General features: G+C 50.5%; 1 protein-coding gene across 2 annotated transcripts in view; it reads left to right on the top strand.

Moving 5' to 3' along the window:
• The window catches only part of LOC104486925 (dual specificity testis-specific protein kinase 2-like), a 29,768-nt gene extending 12,086 nt beyond the window's left edge, over positions 1-17,682 (top strand). The window contains exons 2-9 of one of the 2 annotated variants that reach the window (XM_086756330.1): positions 5,523-5,722; positions 10,242-10,363; positions 10,557-10,605; positions 11,365-11,514; positions 13,435-13,608; positions 14,036-14,119; positions 15,107-15,193; positions 17,249-17,682. In XM_086756330.1, coding sequence (XP_086612456.1) covers positions 5,534-5,722; positions 10,242-10,363; positions 10,557-10,605; positions 11,365-11,514; positions 13,435-13,608; positions 14,036-14,119; positions 15,107-15,193; positions 17,249-17,350 — 957 coding nt within the window. In that variant the 5' untranslated portion in view covers positions 5,523-5,533 and the 3' untranslated portion in view covers positions 17,351-17,682. The remainder of the gene's footprint in view (positions 1-5,522; positions 5,723-10,241; positions 10,364-10,556; positions 10,606-11,364; positions 11,515-13,434; positions 13,609-14,035; positions 14,120-15,106; positions 15,194-17,248) is intronic. The other variant, XM_086756329.1, reaches the window with a different exon arrangement.
• The last annotated feature ends 4,040 nt before the right edge of the window (positions 17,683-21,722 follow it).

The following is a 21,722-nucleotide window of genomic DNA, read 5'->3' on the forward strand; positions in this document are numbered from 1 at the left end:
ACAGATGTCATTGTTGACACCAGCATAATAAGCACTTGCATTTGCAAAGTGAAAATGATTTATCCTGCCAGTAACTTACCCTGAGCTTTTTAGGTCTTACTTCCTGTGCTGTACTTATTTATTTCATTTTATGAAAAATGTGTTCATGCTTAAATGATGTGCAAATATCCCTTTATCCCTGCTGTGTAATTTACTTTAATTTGCCTTCCTATGGAGGGAGGAATTTGCATTCTAGATTCTGTTTTATTTTATTTTTTTTTTCCAACAGAAAATGGTCTTTTTGATTGGAGGGATCAAATGTATTTGGGTTAGCTTGAGAGAAATAACCAAGCTTAGACTGATGTTCTCATGTGTATGAGGATGTCTATGAAAAGCTAATTGCTAGTTTGTGTAATGACATCATCCAGGGAAAGCCAGCTGGTCCCTGTTGATGCTAGAAGCTGTTTCTGACATCTTTGCAGTGGTGAATGTCACTGTTTTATCTGTGGGAACCCATCCTCTCACTGGACAGTGGGAGCTGTGGGCTGTCTTTAGCCTACTTCCCGAGTCAGGAGTATTCGGGAAATACTTTTTCCTTTTTTCTTGGATCAAGAACTCAGAAATACTAATGACATATTTTTAGGGGTCAGCCACATAGTATTGGTCAACAAATCCATTTTGGTTTTGCTTGACTTACTATATTTTCTTTATGCTACCAGAAGGTTTGCTGGTGTCTGTTACAAAAAGCCAGAATGGAAGAAAGTCCATTTCTGTTGACAGAGATAAATGCTCTACTGAGGTGCTTTGGTCATCTGGCTTAGACAGATTATCTCATCTGATATCACCATCATTACTGGGCTTTGCTTTGTGTTTTCACCTGGGAGGTGAGGAGTGCTCATCCCTTCGTCTGCCTGAGCCAAGCATGGGCAGGGCAGGATGGAGAGGGCTGCAGGTTGCCTGTGCACCCCACACATGCACTGCAGGAGAAAACTACTCAACTCATGTGATTTAAACCATCTGGGGACTGAAGTGATTTCCTGATTTATTGATGAGATGTAAACAACTGTCAGTAGAATATTGAGATCATTTTCAGCAACACAACAGGTAAACCCCAGTGCTAAACGATTACAAAATTTTGATAAGCATCTACAGGTTTCTAAACATCCTTCTGTACTCGATCCCCCCGAGGCCACGTCCTGCACGCATGTGCACACCTACAGTCAGTCAGCCCCTCCTCAGCCAGGAGGGCGAGTTCTCCCATTTGTGCACCCCAGTGCTGGCACCCTGCTGTCCTGTGGAAGACATCTTGTTTACAGAGTGATCCCACTCGCGGAAGGTTTTTGCATGGCGTGTTAGCAAGCACCAGATAGCCTTCTACATGCTAGTCCCCAGGGCAAGGCTCCAGCCGTGGACTCTGGGCTTTCCCGTCCAGGGAGGTCCCTGGGCCCGGTCTGGCCTTCTGACTGTGGGCAGAGGAGGCTGGGGAGAAGCTCTCTGCTTTCCTGATGGCAGGAAGAAAAGTCCTAGAAACAGCAGCAGAGGACGCAGGTTGGCTGGCTGGCAGGTGAGGGAAGAGTCTGTTCTTCCCTTTTTACAGGAAAATTTGCTGTCTAGAAAGAACGGGCATGGGGTCTGCATCCTCGCAGCAGAGCCCGGGCCTGGGCCTGAGCTCAGTGCTGAGTCCAGCTGTGCACAGGTCTAGGAGAGCTGGTGGCTTACTTGGGAGCCACAGGTGCAATAAACCCCTCAATGCTGACCTGCTTCTGCTGGGCCCTTCCCTGGGCTGGAGCCAGCTGTGGCGGTGGGGCTGGAGCCATGCATTGGCTGCGAGGTTGCTTTCTCTGCCAGCCTGGGCACTGCTGGAGCCTTGCCAGGCCTGTGGCCTGGCAGCAAGTGCAGGCAGCCCCAACAAGCGCTGCTGGGGAGCTGGAACCTTCCCTGTGCTGTGGGGGTGCCTCTCTGGTGTCTGCAGACGAGGAAAGCCCAGAGGAAGACGGTGCCCCAGGTCTGCTTTTCACAATAACTACTAATTTCATGTTTTTAGTCTGTCGAGGAGTGGGTTCCCACGATGATGGCTCACAGCATCCAAACATCTCCCAGGTGCCGGTGAGCCTCCTTGGTGCTTCTTGCTGCCTGGGAGCTGGGAGGCTGGCTGCTGTGTGCAGAGCGAACTCCTTGCTCACTGTGGGCACGGCTGAGGGTTTGGGGACACGGGCAGGTTGGGAGAGCATGGTGGAAGCCCGTGGCACCATGCTCCCTGCTCTGTCTCTGCTCTTCCTGCAGGCAGGGCAGCCTTGAAGGGGCCGAGCCTCCTCCTGTGCCTGATCCTGGTGTCCCTGCCATAGCTTGAATTTGAGCTGGGAGCACCAGGGATTTGGGCAGCTGCCCCAGAACTTTCCCCACTCAGACGAAAGCATGGCTTTTGGTGCTCTAAATCTTGCTGGTGACCCAAGGATGGGCCCCGCTCTGCTGCCTGGGGCTGTGGGCTGTCCCCCGATACCACCCTTTCTGCTCCCCGTCCTTCTCCCACCCTCTCCCCCTCTGTCCCCAGCTCCTAGGAAGGCTTCAAATAAATCTTGACATTCTGAAAGACCATTTTCTCCCCTAGCCTACGTGTCAGCACTAATCTGGGGACAAACAGCTGCATTTATAAGAAGAAAATAAAGACTAGGCTCCCACTCGGTGGCATAATGCGAGGGGCCGTTCCCAACGTGCTGGGGATGCTGCAGGGATTCTTTATTGGACAAAGAGGCAATTCATGAACTAGGTCATGGCGGGAGAAGATGGTACGTGGGAAAAACGCTGAACAGAGAGGCCTCTGAAAAGGAAACCATTCCCTGTGGAAGAGGCAGCCCCAGGCAGCCTGCCTTGCCCAAGGGGACCATGCAGGCAAGAGGGGCTCCAGAGTGGCTGGGGGTCAGGGCAGCTGAGCAGCAAGGAAAGGCTCCTCTTTCTTGTGTTGCTGGAGAGTGCTGAAGTGGAGGGAGAGGCTCTTGGAGCCTGCTGGGTAAAGGTGTCTCTGGTGGCTGGAGCAGCAGCTGGGGGTGCTCCCTCTGCCAGGGAGTGACCCACACTCCAGGGTGCGATGGTGGCTTCCTGTGTTACTGTTTCGCCATCCACACAACAGGAGAGGGCAAACCTGTATCCCAGGAGTGGGGACAGGAGTGGGTAAACTCGGAGAGTACATCCTCAAAGACGAGTCTGATGCTCAGGGCCACCCTTTGCTATTCCTTCTCCATATTTTGTTGACAGCTTGGGGCTAGCAGGATCCGTCAGAGCCTGTCACCATCCCCTCACGTCCCTGCCAGTTGTGCAGGGTGTGGAGGAGCAATTCTGTATCTCACTGAGTGGGAAGCACCACTTGCTAGGCCTGGAGCTGCAGCACCTCCTGTGCCTGCCCTCCTGCTCTACAGCCCTGTGTGCTGAGCCTGGCCTTGGGCCATAAAAGCTCTTTGCTGCATCCTGCCACTAGCTTGTGCTGGTGCCTTGCCCTGTGGCACCCATGCCCCAAGCCCTGCCAAAGCTGGGCTGGTTTGCACACCAGAGAGAGAGATCCTTGCAGAATCTGGATGAAGCGTCCCTGTGGGAAGGTAACGCCTTCAGTGGTGACACAGGCAGAGCAGGGTTGCTTTAGCAATGCTGGTTGTGATTGATGTGAGTCCTGTCCCCTGCTTCTGCATCAGCCTCTTCCCTCATGCCAGTGCCCAGGTGAGAGATGAATAGGAGGGGGCCTAGCACAACTGCATTTCAGATGGTGCTGGCTGTCGGGAGCAGTGTATCCCAAGGCAGAAACCTCCAGGCAGGTCCCTGCAGCTGTGTCCCACCATGGGACTTTCCTTGGTTGCCTGTCCTTGGGTCAGAGCAGGGGTAAAGCTGTGGCCCTGTAACCTCTTTCACATGCCCTGCCTGATCTGAGTGCTCTCTGCTGATCATGGCCATGGACGCCCCTGTTCATGAGCAGTTCTGGGGCTTTGTTCCTGCAGATATTTACCGTGCAATCTGGGGGGAGCCTATGTGTCATGTTGGGACTGGATTCCTGCAGTCTATGTGGGACTGTCCTGTGGTGGTGACTTTGGAGTCTGGCTGCTTTCAGAAGTTTTTGTTATTGTTCCCCTGCGTTGCAGCTTCCTGAGTCTCAAACTGGAGCTTGCCTGCTGTTTGGTCAGGGATCCCTGCCCTGCTCGGTGCTGTCTGCTCACCTACTGCATGTCCCAGCCTTTGGCTCTTCCTGAATGCCTGCCCTGCTTAGCCCTGCCATGAGACCTGTCTGTCTCTGTTTCGCCTCTCTTTCTTTGGATCTTGGGTGGATGAGGTGGCCAGTGCAAATATTTTATGCAGGTCTCAGTGCAGATTTTGCCTCGCCCTTTAGAAGCAAAGCAGCTATGAAGTAATCTACGAGATCAAGGGATGCTGATAGAGCATCTTGTTGGTGCAAGACCTAGGACAGAAACTTAGGGAGGGTAGAGCTTACCTTTGCTGCAGCTAGAAGCGTTGAAGACTTTGTTGACTGTTATCTTATCTGGTTACAGTCTGACAAAGCGGCTCACCAGGCCTCTGGGAATCTGAACACATGTTGTGAGATGCTCAGACATCTCTGTAGCATATCAACAGTTGTTTATGATTATCCAGAAATAGGTGCCTTATTCACCTCCCTCAGAGTGACAGAAGCCCATTTTTCACTGAATTTGCCTCCCCTGCATTTTTGGAAGTAGCAGTAAAGCAAGTGATGTGGGGAGAAGGGGAAGGATGGCATATGGCTTTGGAGGAGTGTGAGCCTGGTGCTATAAAAGGCAGAAAGAGGAATGGAGGCAGGGGACTGGAGAGGGAAGTGTGAGACTCAGAGCAGTGGAAAAGCAAGATAATTTAGCAGAGGCACTTGGGGCTTGGAGTCAAATTCAGGATAGACAGACGGGAGGAGGGTTGCTGGGGCATTTCCTTGTTCTGTGATTCTTTAGGGTTTATAATTAACTGTAGGCACCTGTCAAGTGAGGACCCTTCTAAGATTGAGTGCTTCCTGCTAGCACACTCAAGCCATGACCCTCGGGCTGCAATAGTAGCTAAGCCCTGTCTAAAGCTCTGAGGTAACATATGTGGCATTAGTATGTGGCACATGACCTATGCTAAAAGCCCAATTTAGACATGATGGCTTTTAACCCAACATAAGCTGACTGAGCCAGACTGAGTCCCCTGGACTTTTCCTGGGCTGCACTGTCGTATGCTGAAGGTGACGCATCCTCTCTGTCGTAAACCTTTAGAAGGTGTAAGTGAATATATGCTAATTTGACATCTTTAGATTCTAGTCTAAAGAAGTCCAAATACAACCTGCATAAGGCAGGCTTGAGCCCAGGGTGACCTGTCCAGGAGACAGTGCCTATGGGTGCCTCCCAGCGCAACGGGTGCTGCAGGGTGCATCATCTCAGTGCCTTGCCTCGTCTCCTCTCCCTCTGTTCCTGAGGCCTCATCCAGTCCTGGTCTCTAGTGCAGGTATTTGTTTCATGTCCAAATGTCACTGCTGGCTCACTGTGATATACGCTGTGTTTTAGCTGCTGCCTTCATGATGTGTGAGGCAAGGCTGATTGCACCGGAGCCCTCCAGCCCCATGCAGTACTATGGTGAGTCATCTGACACCTACTACCACATGGACCGCTGGCAGAGGCTGCGCATCGCTGTCAGGAAGCTAGAGTTCTGGGAAAACTTCAACGCTGAGATGATAGGCAGCGGCTTCTTCTCCAAGGTCTACAAGGTAAACTGACCTGCAGGCAGCCTGCGACCTGTGTGAGAGCAGCTGAGCAGCTGCTGAGGCTGTGTAGATGGTGCCTCACCTGAGGAAACTGTCCCCGAGCTTACATCTTCATCCCTCCCAGCTCACTCTGGCAGGTTCGATGGGATGAGGGAGGAAAGGACATCCCACTCTACGCACCCAGCATGTCACCTTTGATGCACATCTCCCCTTCCATAGTGAACAGGGAGATGGGCAGACTCGATCAATCAATGTTAACTGATACTGTAATCTAGCCATACAGTGGGCTTGTCAGGGAGCTGAACTGGGTATTGGATGAGATTAGGGGGTATTTATGCTCTGTGCAGGTTTTGTTGTCAAAACTGTACAAAATATATAGAGAAAAAGAATGTAAAAATAAGCTGTGTCTGTCTCCCAGAATACCTGCCACCCACACCCTGTGGAGATGCCAGCGCTGTCACCCCTCTCTGGCTGCTGCCCTGTGTTACAGTGATGCTGGGGAAGAGCAGGGGACCTGGGGCAGGCTGCTGGTCCATCCACTTCTGCCTCTGCTGCCTTCATGTCAGGGGACCCATGGCTCCCTGCAAGCCAGTGCATGATGCAGATGGTGTGTCACCAAACCAAAACTGCTTTTCTCACTGGGGCTGTTGTGAGTCACTCCCTGCACCAAGCTCTACTGGCGTGGGGGTTCATTTAACCCTCTCTGAGCAAGCACAGGATCCAGGGTGCTGCTAGCTTTGCTTCTCCTCCAGTTTTGATCCTCAGCCCAGGAGTGCCACTGCTTATTTGAGGGGAGTGGATGGGACTTGGGGCTCTTTCCCTTCAGCCCTCAGTGATTGCTGCTCTAGCAACAGCAAAGCAAAAGGAGGTGTTTCCTGTTAGGAAGTGAGACTTAGCCTTCATCTCTGAGAGCTGATGCCATGTTGCTTTGCAGTGTGGCCAGGTTTGCCTACCTTATCTCTTCTCCCAGCAGCCCTCCAGAATGTGGCTGCTGACACTGGTCTTGGTTGTTGGAACATGACACAGAGGCAGTGGAAACAAACTGGGCCTGACTGCCATTGCCTTCAGCTTCTTAGCTTGACTGGCCCTGCAACAAACATCATAATTGCACATTTCTCCTGGGCCAGCGTAAGGTGCTCTTGCCAGAGGAGTACTCTGACATATTCTGGGTGAGTTCATGTGGCCAGTTGAAACTAATGGAGCCAGGCTAGCAGCATCTGACCATGGAACTGTGGAAAACCAGCAAGTCGGATAGATAAACGCACATTGCTTTCTCAAGGCTCTGTCTCCTCTTCTGCTGCATCTGGGCTTGGTGCTGTGATAAAGCCTTTGGGTGAACTTCAGGTCCAGGGACAGTGCACTAAAGCTGTTCAAGGGAAATCTCCAGCCAAAGGTCTATGGCAGCTCTTTGCAAACCAGAGCGATACATGACAAATACCCCACCACAGCCTCCATCTAGTAATTGCTTTACCCACCTACACAGCGTGCTGTTGCCATCGCTTTCTCTTTCCTTTATCTAGCAGATTTTCATAGTAACAGTTGCTGTTTCCTCCGTGCGTGACATTTTCCACCTGCCTTGGTAGTGAATGAAATTCCAGCAGTAGGCAGGCTGGAGACACAGATCTTGAGTGAAAATTAAATAACTTCTTGAAGTAGAAGCAGAAAAAGAAGTTAAAAAAATAAACTTTGCATGAAATGCCATGGCTCAAATAGTCAGAAGACAGTGGAGGAGGACTTGGGACAATGACAGTCCTTTGTGGGGACTTAATATTTGTCTTGGGACTCAAGTGCAGCCGTAACCAAGTGCTCTGATGAGTTGTGGTCATCTTGTGTCAGCCAGTCTGCTGTGGACTTGTAACCCTGAACAGCAGCACTCCTGCTGCGAAGCCTCACTGGCAATGGTCCTTTGAAGCTCTTTGCCAACAGATGCTGTCTTCCAAAGCGCTCCTGCAGCAAGGACATAGACTCCCCAAAATGCTGACACTGGCTGTGCTGGCTGCCTGTTGCTTTTCCCATCCTTTATTCTTTGGTTAAGCCCATTCTCAGGAGTTGTTATGTGTGGGTTGGTTGAGGAAGGAGGATTCACTTGGTTCTGCTTGGTGATTCAGACTTAATAGGTCTGGGGACAGCCTTCTGCTCTGTGGACTATGTGTTGCATGACCTGAGCACAAGGTACTTTCCCTCTTTTTCTGCCTTAGTTTTCCGATGTGCAATAATGAGCTATTCAAGTATGAGTTTCTCTCAGGGAACGCATAAAGCTGCTTTCATTGGCAGCTCTCTCATAGAAAGATACATAGAGGTCTGAGGTGCTCAAAAACAGGAGAGCAATGCAAAGCACCTTTTTTCTGAGGCTAGTTTAAGGCATTGTCCAAAGGGAGCCTCTGAGCAACCTCTTTCTCTGTTAACCCTCAAAATGCTTCATACATTTTAGGAAGCACAGTCCCACTCGCTGTCTTTCTGCAGTTTTCCAGTGTCAGATTTTCACCTTTATTTCTCCACTCAAGGCTGACATCAGATCTTTATCCTTCATCACTCGTTAGCATGAAATGAGAATACCTTGGAGGCTCCTCTGCACTTTCCTAGTTCTCACACCAATCCAGGACAAAACTGGACACTTTATGTGATTTGGAGCAGACTGAGGGCTGCTCTAGGTTAGCCAGAGCAAAGCCTTAGGGCCGGTGGTCTTGGAAGAGGCCTTCTGAGGCCGCTACCTTTGCCCATCTCTCCCACTACTTTTTTCTGGGTGTGCATCTACCCTTGCTTTTCAGTCATTTCTTCTTCAGACCAAGCTGGACTTTGCATTGGCCTGTGGACAGGAACCTCTCCAGTGCTCACCGACTCCACCAGCCCAGGCAATGTTTGTGAACTCTGCTGGTGTACAGCTGGGATGTGCAGCCTCACCTGGAATCACAGTGTAGCTTGGTGTCTCCACCAGAGTTTGTGCAGAGCTGATAGGTCTCACTGAAACTCAGTATTAGCTCTTCTGAATGTTTTTCAGATCTTCCAGATTTCAGCTACTCCTTGTACTCTGTCCTGGGCATAAGGGCACTCACAGTCCTTGGGCAAAGATGATTGACAGCATCTCTTATATTTACATCTGTGCAATTACAGTTCATAATCAGTTACATCTGATTAGTGACCCACAGTCTGTGGTTATCAGGTGAGGGTGTCAGAGCCCTGGCTTTCCTTACGACCTGCTCAAGTAGAGAGGCAGAGTTATTCCAGCAATAACATTGACTATCAGGTTGTGTTCCTTCAGAAAGGAGGCAGTGCTTCATGTTGCTCCCAAGACACTTTGTTTTGTGACCCTGATTATAATGAACCTTTCTCTCCTTCCAGTCCAGCTAGATCTTACATGCATGTTCACCTCACCTGGGCTAGTAACCTTATCCATGAAGTGACCATCACAGAGAGCAATGGGTGACTCAGCATGCTGCTCTTAAGCCAGCTCATGCTGTGTCTAAACATCAAAATGAGAGAAAATTAAACACGTGGCTGGATTCTCTGCTAGCCCTGGGGGAGCTGGCAGGACATCAGTGTGGGCCACACCTGATACATGAATCTCCTTAAAACAGATGTCAATTGATGATGGAAATGTTAAAGAACCACAGAGCTCTGTGGTGTTGTCTGGAAACTATTTGGATTGTCAACCCAGGTAACATGAGCTGTCGTGCAGGGGCCCAGGGTGGTCCTGTCAGGGCTGAGAGCCAGGGGACCCCTGCACATCCTGCAGCCTGCATGAAACCCCTGCGTCTAGTGCTGCCAAACCCTGGTGCCTCCACAGGGGACAGCAAGTTGCCTCCTCAAAATGCCTGCTTAGTCTGTTCAGTGTTGTAAGGTGGGGGAAAAGCATTTTGGGTTTTGTTCTTTAGTTTCCAGTATCCCTGCCTGAGGGAAGCCCTAGGAATGAAATGTCCGGTGGTAATCCGTAGCAGAGGATCAGGTTAGCATGTGGCTGGGAAACGGACACGGGACCTCAGTCCTGGGATGTGAGGGAGAGATGAACTGGCTCTGCGCTCTCTTTGTTGTGTCTATGTGGCAGAGCTTGGGTGGAGGAAGGCTTGCCATGGGCAGGGATGCAGAAGGAACTGGAGATGAGGAGTGTGGCCAGCAGCCTGTGCAGTGATCAGAGCAGGTAACAAGGAGGGATGGAGGTGTGGGGCAGGCTGCGATTGGGAAGGGACGTTGAATGTAAGGTATCGGAAGGGAGAAGGACAGCTCTGCGGTAACTCACTGTGGGCTGAGAAACTGCTCCAGCCCAAGGAACACACAAATTTTGTCAAAGAAATAGCATTGTGATATGTTGGGACAGGAGGGACCTAGCTGTCCCCAGTCACCCAGGCAGGCATCGCTGGAGTGGAGCTTATGTGGAATGGACAGCACCTTGCACTTGTGCAAATGACTGTGCAAAGCTCTGGGCAGCAAGGAAACTAGACCTTTGGTTGGGAAGAGATGCTGTTGTCCAGCGGGGCTGGCAGACCTCTGGAAGCTAAGAGATGTCGTGCTCCAACCTTGGCTCTAGGTGACCCAGGCTGCTGCTTGTAAAGTGATGGTGGTGAAGATCTACAAGAATGATGTGGACCAAGAGGTGATTGTGCGTGAAATAAGCCTGCTGCAGAAGCTGTCCCACCCCAACATTGTCAGGTGGGCACATCCTCCAGCCATGAGCAGTGGGCACTGGCAGGGGCTGGAGTCGGCTTGGTGTCTCAGGCAGTTGTACAATGAGGGATTGAGCCTCATTGAACCTTGATGACTTCTCTTCTTTGGTTTTGTGTTTTTTTGGTTTTTTTTTGGTTTTTTTGTTTTTTTTTGTGTGTGTGTATGTTCTTCTGCTTAGGTACCTTGGGATATGCGTGAAGGATGACAAGCTATACCCCATTCTGGAGGTAAAAGTTTCTTGCTTGTAAGTGTGCTGTCGACAGGCAACGACCCCATGTTTCTTCAACAGGGAGGATGGCAGATATCCTGTAACACGTATCTACGCCTCTCAGACTCCTGTGCCTGTGACTGGCTCTGGACTAGCAAGATTGCCTCAGAGGGGCTTCTGGTCCTTTCTGCTCCATAGCTGGTCACAGCTGAAGTGGGGCATAGTCACTGCAGGGCCATAAAATACAGGCAGGATAGCCAGAAGTGTTTCAGGTTGACTTGGTACCACCAAAGGGCCAGAATGGCCAGCTGGTGAGGAGAAGAGGAGCCAGGGATGGAGGGCAGGAGTCGAAAGTAAAGCAAACAGAGAGTGGCAGAACCTCCAGGGTGGCTCTGGAGTGGTGGTATAGTCTAATGGAAAAGTCTGGGCTGGTACCAGGGAGGTCTCACCTTGTTCCTATGCTGTTGGTGGCAGAAGGCATTCACTGAGCCACTGCCAGGCTTTTTGCCTCTAGTTTGCTGCCTGTGAGCAAAGATCATGGCTGGCTTGTACAGCTATCCCTGCAGTGGGGCAAACCCCAGAGACCGGCAGTGACCTGCTGTGCCAAGAGGGGTATTTGCACTGTACCACACAAAGGGGCCCCTGTGTGCAGTGGCATTCCCAACCTGCAACCTGAAGGAGGGGCTCCTGCGTTGGCGAGGGAGGGTTCAGCAGCCGGGAAGCTCCAGGGGAGCCTGTGCCCCACCCAGAGCCACCCGCTTTTTGTTTCTGTTCACAGTACGTGAATGGGGGTTGCCTGGAGGAGCTCCTGGCCAGCAAAGACATCGCTTTGACGTGGAAGGAAAAAGTGGACTTAGCTTCTGACATCACCAGAGGCATGATCTACCTGCACTCCAAGAACATCTACCACCGAGATCTCAACTCCAAGGTACACAGCTGGAAAGGAGACATCACCTCCAGATTGCTGAAGATGACTGTGTTAGGGGACTGTACAGGGACCCCTCAGGGCTGTAACCAGGAGGCCTCAGGCCTCATTCTGGTCCTCTGCTCCATGCTAATCCCTCTGCAGGCAAGGAAGCTTTCTTGATAAAACCTGCCATTATGTTGCATTCATCACTTGCCAAGCAGGAGGCCCAGATAGAGATAAAAATATATGGCTCCTAGTGCTGTTGCTGTCAGAAAATAAACCAGGTGGAAACCTGTGCAGGATTGCACATGGTTTTCTTTGCCTACAGTTGCAGGAGAAGCTCTGCCAAATTTAGGGATTTCCTTTCCTGCGGACAGCAAGGAGGAAGCTGTTGCTAAGAGGAGCCAGTCATGGGCTCTGGGAATGGGTGCCATATGAGACGGTCCTTGTCTGTGTGCAGAGCACCAGCAGAGCTCAGGAGATGTGTATCTCCTCACTCAAGTGCAGGGAAGTAGAACAACTTGGTCCAGAGGGTCCAGGTCACCAGTTTTAGGATGGTCACCTCCATGGGTTTCACACCCTGGCATCTGGAGAGAGGCTTTGGGTGTAACGCAAAGGCACATCGTGTTCCTGGTGTAATGGCCCCTTGGCTAGGAGGCTGCTTTCCTCAGTGTGGGCTCATGCTGCTTGATGGGGACCGGAAGAGCACAGGGGCTTTGCCATTCCCAGGTTTGTCCATGGGGACAGGCACTGGTATGGCAGTAGGAACATGGTGAGGCAGTGCCTTGTTAATGTCCCTTGAGCAAAACAACCCAAATGTCCCGTGAATCTGCAGTCTGTCCATGATATCGCAGGGAATATGAGCTGAGAGGCTGGCCACCAGCCTGGACCATATCTGTGTGCTTCGTGGAAATGGAGCCTGCAAGTCCTTGCAGTTGATGCTGGATAGGTAGCGGCATATCTCTTACAAGCCATTTTTGTTGGTGCTCTGTGAGCTTTCTAAGAGAAACTTGGAATATTGATGAAGGTTGGCAGTGCGAAGCCTGTTAAGCGTTACGGTCTTGAGAGACATTAACACAGGAATAAAGTCACCTTTGTAATCTCAGGCTGTTTACTTGGCTCAGTTACTACCCATGAAATCACAAACACCAGGCAAGGACAAGGCAAGAGCCTGGTTCACTCTGACCACAGATTTCTTGGCCATTGTACTCTGAAGTGAGCTAAGATGTAATTTCCTGTTTGGTGATGACTGATGAGCTCAGGAGCTTTCCAAATCTGCTTGTGGGAAGTGCTGAAGGTCCCTGCCTGACCCTTCTGTCTTGCTGTAGTGGTTCAACCCTGAAAGAGGTTCATCCTTCCCCAGGGAAACCTAGGAAACCTGCAGTGATGATGGCTCAAGATACAGGAGAGAAGTGTGTATGTGCTCATTTGAAATCTAGTTGTTAGTGAGAGCCATCTGGAAAAGATGCCTTTTGTTTCTACTAGTTCTCTGGGAGCAGATGCGGAGAAGGAAATGCTGGGGAACTAAACAGGATGAAGCCACTAGGGTTTTGAGAAACCTTGAGATAATTTGATAGGAATTCCACCAGAAAGCTGTGTTAGGGATGTGTAGTGAGAAGGGCTGAGGCTGTGATCCTGCACACGTTCGGCTGAACAGTAAACAAGGTCAACATGCCCATTTCAAGGTCTCTCTCAAATAAAAGGATATGGATCATCATGTTAGTTGAACAGCTTCTTCAACGGACTTTTCAGGTCCTTCAGGTGTGATTGGCCCATCCCTAATCTGCCCTGCGCACTCCATGTGTGCTGCCAGGATGCAGGTCTCTGGCAAGAGATGGGACCAAGGGCCGATGAGGTGCTGCTCAGTGAGGTGTCCAGGCCTTTCCTCGCCGGGTGTCTCATGCCGGGTGTCTCATGCCGTGCCCCATGGGCCCTTTTCAGAACTGCCTCATTCAAGTGACGCCGCGGGGCCGTGAGGCACTGGTGACTGACTTCGGGCTGGCCAGGGAGGTGGTGGAGCTGCCTGTGAAGGATGTGGAGAGGAAACTGTCTCTGGTGGGCTCTGCTTTCTGGATGGCTCCTGAGATGCTACGAGGAGAGCCCTATGACCGGAAGGTATGACAGTGCTTCCCAGCTTCTTGTTCATCCTCAGAGTTCCTTATATTGCCTTGTTAAGTTAAACATTTAGAGAAATGGCTTGCATTTCTGAGGAAGATGCTTGATGACTTACAGCCAGATGAGCCAGTGGCAGGATCTTGGGGGGCGTGCCAAAGCAGTGGTAGAAGCACCAGACATATTGAACAAGAGCATGGGGCCAGGCTTCCTGAAGATGAGGCTGGATGCCATATGGGGCTGTGGTGTTCCTGGCTGGGTTCAGAAGCCCAGAAGTTGTTTAAGAGTTTGCTGCCTCTATCTCCAATGGGCTTTTTTGGTGGGCTTTTGTGTAACTAATGGAAGGACCTTGTCGTTGGTACTCCCTTTTCTCATACTTTGCTTATGTGCATGCCCTGTCCCACCTTCCTGTCTCCTGCCCCTCCTGCAGGTGGATGTGTTTTCCTTTGGTATTGTCCTCTGTGAAATCCTGGGCAGGATCTCAGCTGACCCCGAAGTGCTTCCCAGGACTCAGGTAATGATTCCTGCAGCCAAATCTAATGGTGTTTTCTCCATGGCACCAGATTGTGGCTTCTCTCTGGACCAGACAGACCTGCACACATGTGTATGTGTTTACATTCAGGTTTCTCTCTAGAAGTTTTTCCATGAGAAAATCTGATCTCAAAATTTTCAGTGCACAAGAGTTCAGTTTCATAACTTTTTTGAGATCAGCAATTTGAGATGAAGCACTTCTCTTTAAGAGCTTAATTCCAAATACTTCATTTCACTTTGACATTTCAGCTTCTCCATTGAAGTGGCAGGTTAAACACAACTTTCATCACAAGTGTTTATTTTCAAATACATTGCAATTAATACAGAGTTCATAGTGGGCTTCCCTAAAAACTTGGCCTTTTTTATTTCAACATTTGCAATGTTTCCCTTCTATGAAGTGGGAAGGGAATGTTTATCCTGAACAAGGATGAAAAATCCATCAGGAAAACAGTAAATTGCCACCTTCCAAGTAGCAGTGCAAAGAACTGCAGTGACCAGAGCAGAGGCTCTGAAGTCTGGAGGGAGAAAGCTGTAGTTATGGAAACAGCTAGCTGGACCCCTTCAACTCTCAGTTGCTGTTTGGAAGACAAGATAATCTGCAGTTCTTGTCCTCGGCAGCTACTGCTCAGCACCTGGTGCTGGTTACTCTACAGGCTTCTACCTTTGTGGTTCTTGTTGCCTTAGTCTGAACTTTTCCAGGAGGACACATGCCACCCCACAGAGGTAGCACAGAGCAGAAGGATGCTGCAGTCTTCCAGGTCTGTTAACGATTTGCCATCTGTGGCTGCCCTGCCAGAGCTGATGCTGGCCCAGTATCTTTGCATAGCCATCAGTAAAATAGCTATGATAGAGACCCTAAAAGCTTTAAACCATGAGCATTTTGTGTTTTTACACCTTGAGAAGGATGGAGAGTTTTTAAAGGACTTTATAGCTGAAGTCTTTTCTATGTACTCTTCTTCCTTCCTCGCAGGATTATGGCTTGGATGTTGCTGCCTTCCAAGGGATGATCAGCGAATGCCCTAAGCAGGTGATGGACCTCGCTGCTAGCTGCTGTCAGGTGAGAGTCTTGCTAGCTTTTTTTTTTTTTTTCCTTTCATTTTGTATCACACTTGTATGACAGAGACCAAAATTGCAGTGAACCCTGGAGAGCTTGAACCTGCTGCTCTCAGTGCTAGTACACAGGACTCTGCCACTTGAGCTGTGAAGTGATGAGATCTTTCTGGGCCAGTAGTATGCTTTCATCCACTGTGAAATTTTGCCCCTAGGAAAAGTATTTAGTTTGTGTATTACAGCCTGAAACATCCCCAGGTCCTCCCTGTTCCCTTGCATGTCGACCACAGAGTGGGAAGCAGATCGGTGATGATGACCAGTCCCTCCTTAAGCCAGGTTGCAGGCAGAGGCACCTGGCTGCTCCTCTCTGGAGGGCACTGCCTTGCTGTTACCAGCCCTGGCATTACAGATGTCACCAGAGCAGAGTTCTCCAACCTTTCTTGCTTTGTCGTAAAAGGTAATGATGAAAGCTGGAGGGCCTCTGCATGCTGCCCAAAGCCTCAGGAGGCAAAGCAGAGAGGAAGCAAGATTCAAGTTAATCTCTGAAAGGAAAAGAAAAACAAAGGCAGTAATCAGGCGGACAGTGGAGGAGCTGGCTGATTATAATAAGGGCAATGCGCCCTTGCGGCCCAGAAAGCCAACCACATCCTGGGCTGCATCAAGAGGAGCATTGCCAGCAGGTCGAGGGAGGGGATTCTGCCCCTCTGCTCTGCTCTCGTGGGACCCCACCTGCAGCACAGCATCCAGTTCTGGAGCCCCCAACATCAGAAGGACATGGACCTGTTGGACTGAGCCCAGAGGAGGCCACGCAGATGATGAGAGGGCTGGAGCAGCTCTGCTGTGAGGCCAGGCTGGGAGAGCTGGGGCTGTTCAGCCTGGAGAAGAGGAGGCTCCAGGGAGACCTTAGAGCGGCCTTCCAGTGCCTAAAGGGGGCTGCAGGAAAGATGGGGAGAGACTGTTCAGCAGGGCCTGCTGCGACAGGACAAGGGGTAACAGTTTTAAAATAGAGGGAGGTAGATTAGATATTAGGAAAAAAATTTTTACAATGAGGGTGATAGAATACTGGCCCAGGTTGCCCAGAGAGGTGGACAGGGCTCTGAGCAACCTGATGCGTACCACAGAGATGTCCCTGCTCCTTGCAGGGGGGTTGGACTGGATGACCTTTGAAGGCCCCTTCCAAACCTAACCATTCTGTGATTCTATAATGTACCTAATTGCTAGGAACTCAAGGCAGCAAATGGAAGTAAATCCTTGCATGGGTCCCAAGGACGTGTGAATAACTTGCTCTGAATCAGAGGAGTGATTCACGTCAGCAACTGGCTTAGGTTTATGTGTATTCGGATATTGTATCTGTGACAGGCAACTTCCTAATGCAAGTTAGTATAATAACAGACTTCTGCCAGAAATGGCCCTTGGGGCTGTTCTTCTCTGCCCTTGTGTGATGTGCAGGTCTGGGGAGTTTCTGGTGCAGCTCTCCAGCCTGGCTCCATGGGATCAGGCACAAAGGGCAGCCCCAGGATGGCACGGTGAGGGTGTGGAGGGGGGTGCCCTGGGCCACGTCCCTCACTTTGGGTACACCACAGTGGCACTGGGAGGGCTGGGGGATCACAGCCCACTGAGGATGAGCTGCGTCAGGGAGACATGACAGTTAGATCCTTACTGTCCTGAAAAAATTCAGGGAACGATATATCTCCTTCCTGATACCTACCTGCAGCCTTTCCCTGTGCAACGCCTGCCCCTGCACTGTTTGGGTAGGCTTTGGGATGAGCAGTTCCCACACCTTGTCCAGATCAGGTTATGTCAGGCTGGTTTTCAGCATCTCGCTGCCTTTGCTTGAGCTGTACCGCACCATGGGACCTGTCCTGCGGCTGCTCATTTGCAGCAGCCCGGGCCTGGATCACCAAGTGGTGATGCCAGAAGGCTCCCTGGGCAGATGTATGGTCCAGACCAGTGCTAACGATGGATAAATGCCATTGCCCAGCCTTGGGGAACCAGCAGAGCTGCTGCAGAGCACCCGCCTCCTGTCCAGGATGTCTTCTTCAGCTTTCCCTTCTTGTTCCAGGTGGAAGCATTTAAGAGGCCATCTTTCTCTGAAATCCTGGATGAGCTGGCGGATGTTGCAGAGACCCTGGAGCCTGGAATGGACAATCAGCTTTCAGACTGAGCTGCCTGCCTCCTGTGAGGCTTGGCAGAGAATTACTCAAATTGGAAATAGACTGTTTGAGGGGTCAGGAGTGAAGAAGGAAGGTGGGGAAGGGAAGAGCTAAGTGACGCACTGGTGTTTATTTAATCATAGTCTTGATCTCTAGTTTCTTGGATGGAAAACATGGTTAAAAATGGAGAAGAGACTTACTAAGGGTATATTTTCCTAGCTAAGATTTTTAACAGATGTAATTAGGACACCGAGCAGCCTTTGTCTGTTTGCTTGTTAAAAGCAAATTCAACAATTTCAGGAGGGACCTGAATTGAGGACACTTTCCAAATCCCTGACAGAAACATCATATTATTTATATTTCAAAGCCTTAAAGCACTCGGCTGGCAACCTTGCAGGAAGAGATATGGACTGTAAGCTCTCTGTGTGGGTCTCCTGGCATCACGCCCAGGCCACACCCAGGCACGGAGGGATGCAGCAAGGTTTTCAAGAGTCAACCGGGGCCACACATGGGGTGCCGACCTGCACTGGCTGAGAGGATGGGGAGGGTGTGCCTTATTGAGATACGAACTAACCGACTAATATCTCCTCTCAGAAGAGCTTTGTTAGACACATGTCCCAGCATCACGACAGTCTGGATTTCTCCCCACCGCCCTTGACTGGGGCTCAAAGATGGAGGGATCTGCATCACCCCTTCTCATCCCACTACAAACATGGCGACAAGCACAGTGTTGACAGCTTGTGAGGCCGAAAGGAGGGAGAGCTGGGTTGATAGAATAACGGATTTCGGCATCATCCAGCATCTCACCCATTTCTCTGTCTGGCCCAGAACCCATCACATCCTTGGCGATGTGGGACACCCTCACGGACCCCAGGGCTCAAGCACACAAGAAAGGACTTTGTTTTGGTACTGTGTTTTCTTCTGTGGGCCAGAAGGTGGGGTTCCGCTGGGGTTGCGGATCCAAACCAGACTTGGAAAGAATAATTGCTAGAAATGGTCTGACATTGCAAGTTAAGAGAAAGAGATGAGCAACCAAGTCCCTGCCCTCAGATCACCTGATTGCTGGGACATTGGTCTGAAAGACACGTTCTGCTGGCACCAAAATGTTTGTGGATGTAAATAGGTGTAATATCTTTGTAGTTGTGCAGCTGTGGCTCTTGTAGACTGCAAGCTCTTGGAGCAAGGATCATTCATCTGTTCACCAAAAAGTATTTGTACAGTGTTTAGCCCAATGGGCCTTCAACCTGCAACTTGAAGGATGTTCTCTGACATAGTGGTAAACATAACTGGGGGCCTCATCTCAAGCTCTTGGAGCTGGATTTGGTGTCATATATAGCCCAACATCTCTGTGCTATGCTGCCTGCACAAGGGAGTGTCAGTGATGTGCTGGGACAGAGATGTAGTGGAGGAGCATGGTGCATTTTCACCAGGGATTGTAAGGAATTGGGAGCTGGCATGAAATGCACTGAATGGCACCAGGGTCATCAGCTCAGCCACGTCTCTAGGGAGCATCTGCAGCTCCTCATTCCCCAGAGGTGGTGGTGTGCTTTTGTGGGATGCTGACTTACTTGCACAAGAAACCTCCTGCTCAACAGTAAACTGCCCAGCAAATACCTTCATCCCAGCTGGATACTGCCAGTGGATGGGAAGCAAAGCCTTGAGAAGTATAAGGCTGAAACTAAGGGAAGCTTTTCAACCTGGAGGAGGGAGAGTGGCCACTTGCACCAGTTTGGGGACTTTAGACCAGTGGAGTGAAACAGACTGCAGCAGCAGTGTGTCTTCAGCGAGAGCCAGCCACCACCAGCATCACAGCAGTGTGTTGGATGAAAATCACAGGGTGTGTATTTGGCTACGAGGAGACGGACCTGAGGAGCTAACTACAACCTCCCAGGGCTTCTCAGGGTCCCCTGGGCTTTTCTTCCATAGAGGAAGAGGCTTGAGAATATGGAATCCAACGGTATGTCCTAACACTGAAAGCATTAAGGATACAAAGCCTTTTCCAAAGGCCACTATGGATGAAGGATAGCTGTCTGCCTTGGCTCAGTCCCTGCCTAGATACACTGCTTTCACAAGGCCTTTCTCCAGCCTGCCCCATGCTGTCTGGTCTGCCAAGCTGGAGTCTGTTCTTCCTCTGCCCACCGCTGCACAAGAGTGGACTAAAGGAAGATCCCTCAGCATACTGATCCCTCAAATGGCCTGTTATGGGGTGAAGGTGTTTTCTTCCAGGGGCACTTCTCTGCAGGGCTGCTCCTCTGCTGACCACCCCCTTCCCAGGACCAGCAAGGGTTGGTGCTGGTGGTGCCCTACCGCAGACTGGGCTGACCCTTCTGCAGCCGGACATCTGACTCTGGTCCTGCAGAGCAACAACTATGGCACTGGGACACAGTAGAAAAGGCATATGGAGTTGTGTATACTTTGGTGATGCTGTGGTGTGAAGGAAGATCTTCTGGTTTTATTTATCTTCTTGGGGGTAAGAAGCCTGCTCAAGGATTAAAAAGATCCAGAGTGGGGGATCTGTTTTCTGCACAGAAGACAGCATTAGTGGGCACGGTCTGAGCTGCGATGGATCAGAACTGTGTTTCTTCTGGGCTTGCCATGTGCCCCATCCACTCACATGGTGAGGCCACATACTGGATCTCGGGTGACCAAAGGATATCAGGTCCTTGTTAGAAGGACCTTTGGTGCCTGCTGCAGGGGCAGGTGGGACCAAGACTGAAAAGCCAATGTTGGGAGTCTGCAGAGAACAGAGGTGGTCTGGGAATTTGTCTGGTACATCTTGTGGACCAAGAGTTTCTCTTCACTGGTGAGAGCTGGAGGGAGAGGCAAGCATGGGAAACCTGCTGAGATACTCTCCAGGTATGAGCCCCTGTACTTGGGAGTACAGGGCCTCACTTCCCCATGCCAGTCTGATGCAAAGTCCAGGTCAGTAGTTGAATTTCGTGTCTCGGAGTCCTAGCACTGAACTGAAGCACCTGCGATGGTGGGCAGAGGGTCTGTATGGCACAGCAGCCTTGCCATTGCTGGAGCTGACCAGGAGCTGCCTCCTCTGCCTCCTTTCTCTGTCTTGGCCGCTTGCTCTGCAGCTGCTGATGGCATGGCCCTGGCCTTGTTGCACCCCCTGGGCCATGCATTCCTGCATCCTCCATTGTGTCTTTCTTTGTTTGTTTTTATAAATGCCATTTGAGAATAAAGTCTAGTGGTTCTTTTCTCCTGGCTGCTGTGTTTCATCATCCTGGGTCTACTGAGTGGTGCTGCCAAAATGCCATGTTTCGAAGCATAGGCACCAAACAGAAGTAAACAAACAGCTTCATGCTCTTCTGGCATAATAAACCTTTAATTAAAGGTAATTTACAGAAGAGTATTACCTATGAGAGAGCAGTATTTTGAGTGCATTGCCCCTCAGTGCCCTTAGTTTGTGGCAGGGTCAGCTGGTCTCTTAAGTCACCCTTCAGTTGGGTGGGCACAAGGTAACAGTGGCACAAGCATAGTGCAAAGGGTGTTGGATTCATCTTTGCCAGCTCAGCAGCCTGTAAGCTAAGAGGACCAAACAACAGTGAAATGAGTACCCTTCCCCAGCTTGTTTTATGCTGACTTATGCATGGCATTAAGTTACTCTTCAGATGCAACCCTCTCACTGGGACACCTCGGAACAGGTGTGCACTATGCCAAGAGCACCAGGTCTGCTACATCCAAATGCAAATTGTAGAGCAGTGTTGAAGTTAAGTTCTCTGAGCTCCTCACATGATAGGCATTGGTGTTAGGTAGGAAGAGGACCTTTCCTTCTGAAGTACAGTTTCTTGAAGGCAATCAGGTTTCAGATTTACAGCTGTGAATTCCCTGGGCATTTGCATGTGGCCAAAGTGCTGTGTTCCTCTCTGGAAAGAGCCTCTGTGCAGCCCTTGGAGGCTGGCAGTAATCCCAGGGTGGTTTGGACTGCTGGGTCTTCCCATGTACCAGACAATGCAGGAGGGTATTGCTGGAGGCAGCCTTGATCTGTCCAGGAGGCTGGCCTGAGTGGAACCCAAGAGGACTAGTTTGGCCCCACTCTTGCTTTCATATAGCTGTGCGTCAACAAGCTGTCAGAGATGCTTCCAGCCTCTCATCATGACTCTGGCTCCTTGATATGGCAGAAACCAGGTCCTTTCCCCACACCCCTTAGCCTGGCCCACCCTGCTCCTCCAGTGACTCCCCCAGCCTCACTTGTCATTATTTGCAGCAAGGGAAATGTCTGGAGCCCTTTCCAGCTCTGCTGAGGAGCACAAGAGGTTTTAAAACACGAAGTGCAAACCTGATCCGTGGGCTTTCCAGGACACAGAGAAAAAGCCCTGAGATGAGCAGTGGCCAGGATCAGTCACAAGATTGACTGGGGTTATTCTGCTTTTC

This window comes from Chlamydotis macqueenii, chromosome 11 (assembly GCF_036417535.1).
Source record: "Chlamydotis macqueenii isolate bChlMac1 chromosome 11, bChlMac1.mat, whole genome shotgun sequence".
Lineage (NCBI taxonomy): Eukaryota > Metazoa > Chordata > Aves > Otidiformes > Otididae > Chlamydotis > Chlamydotis macqueenii.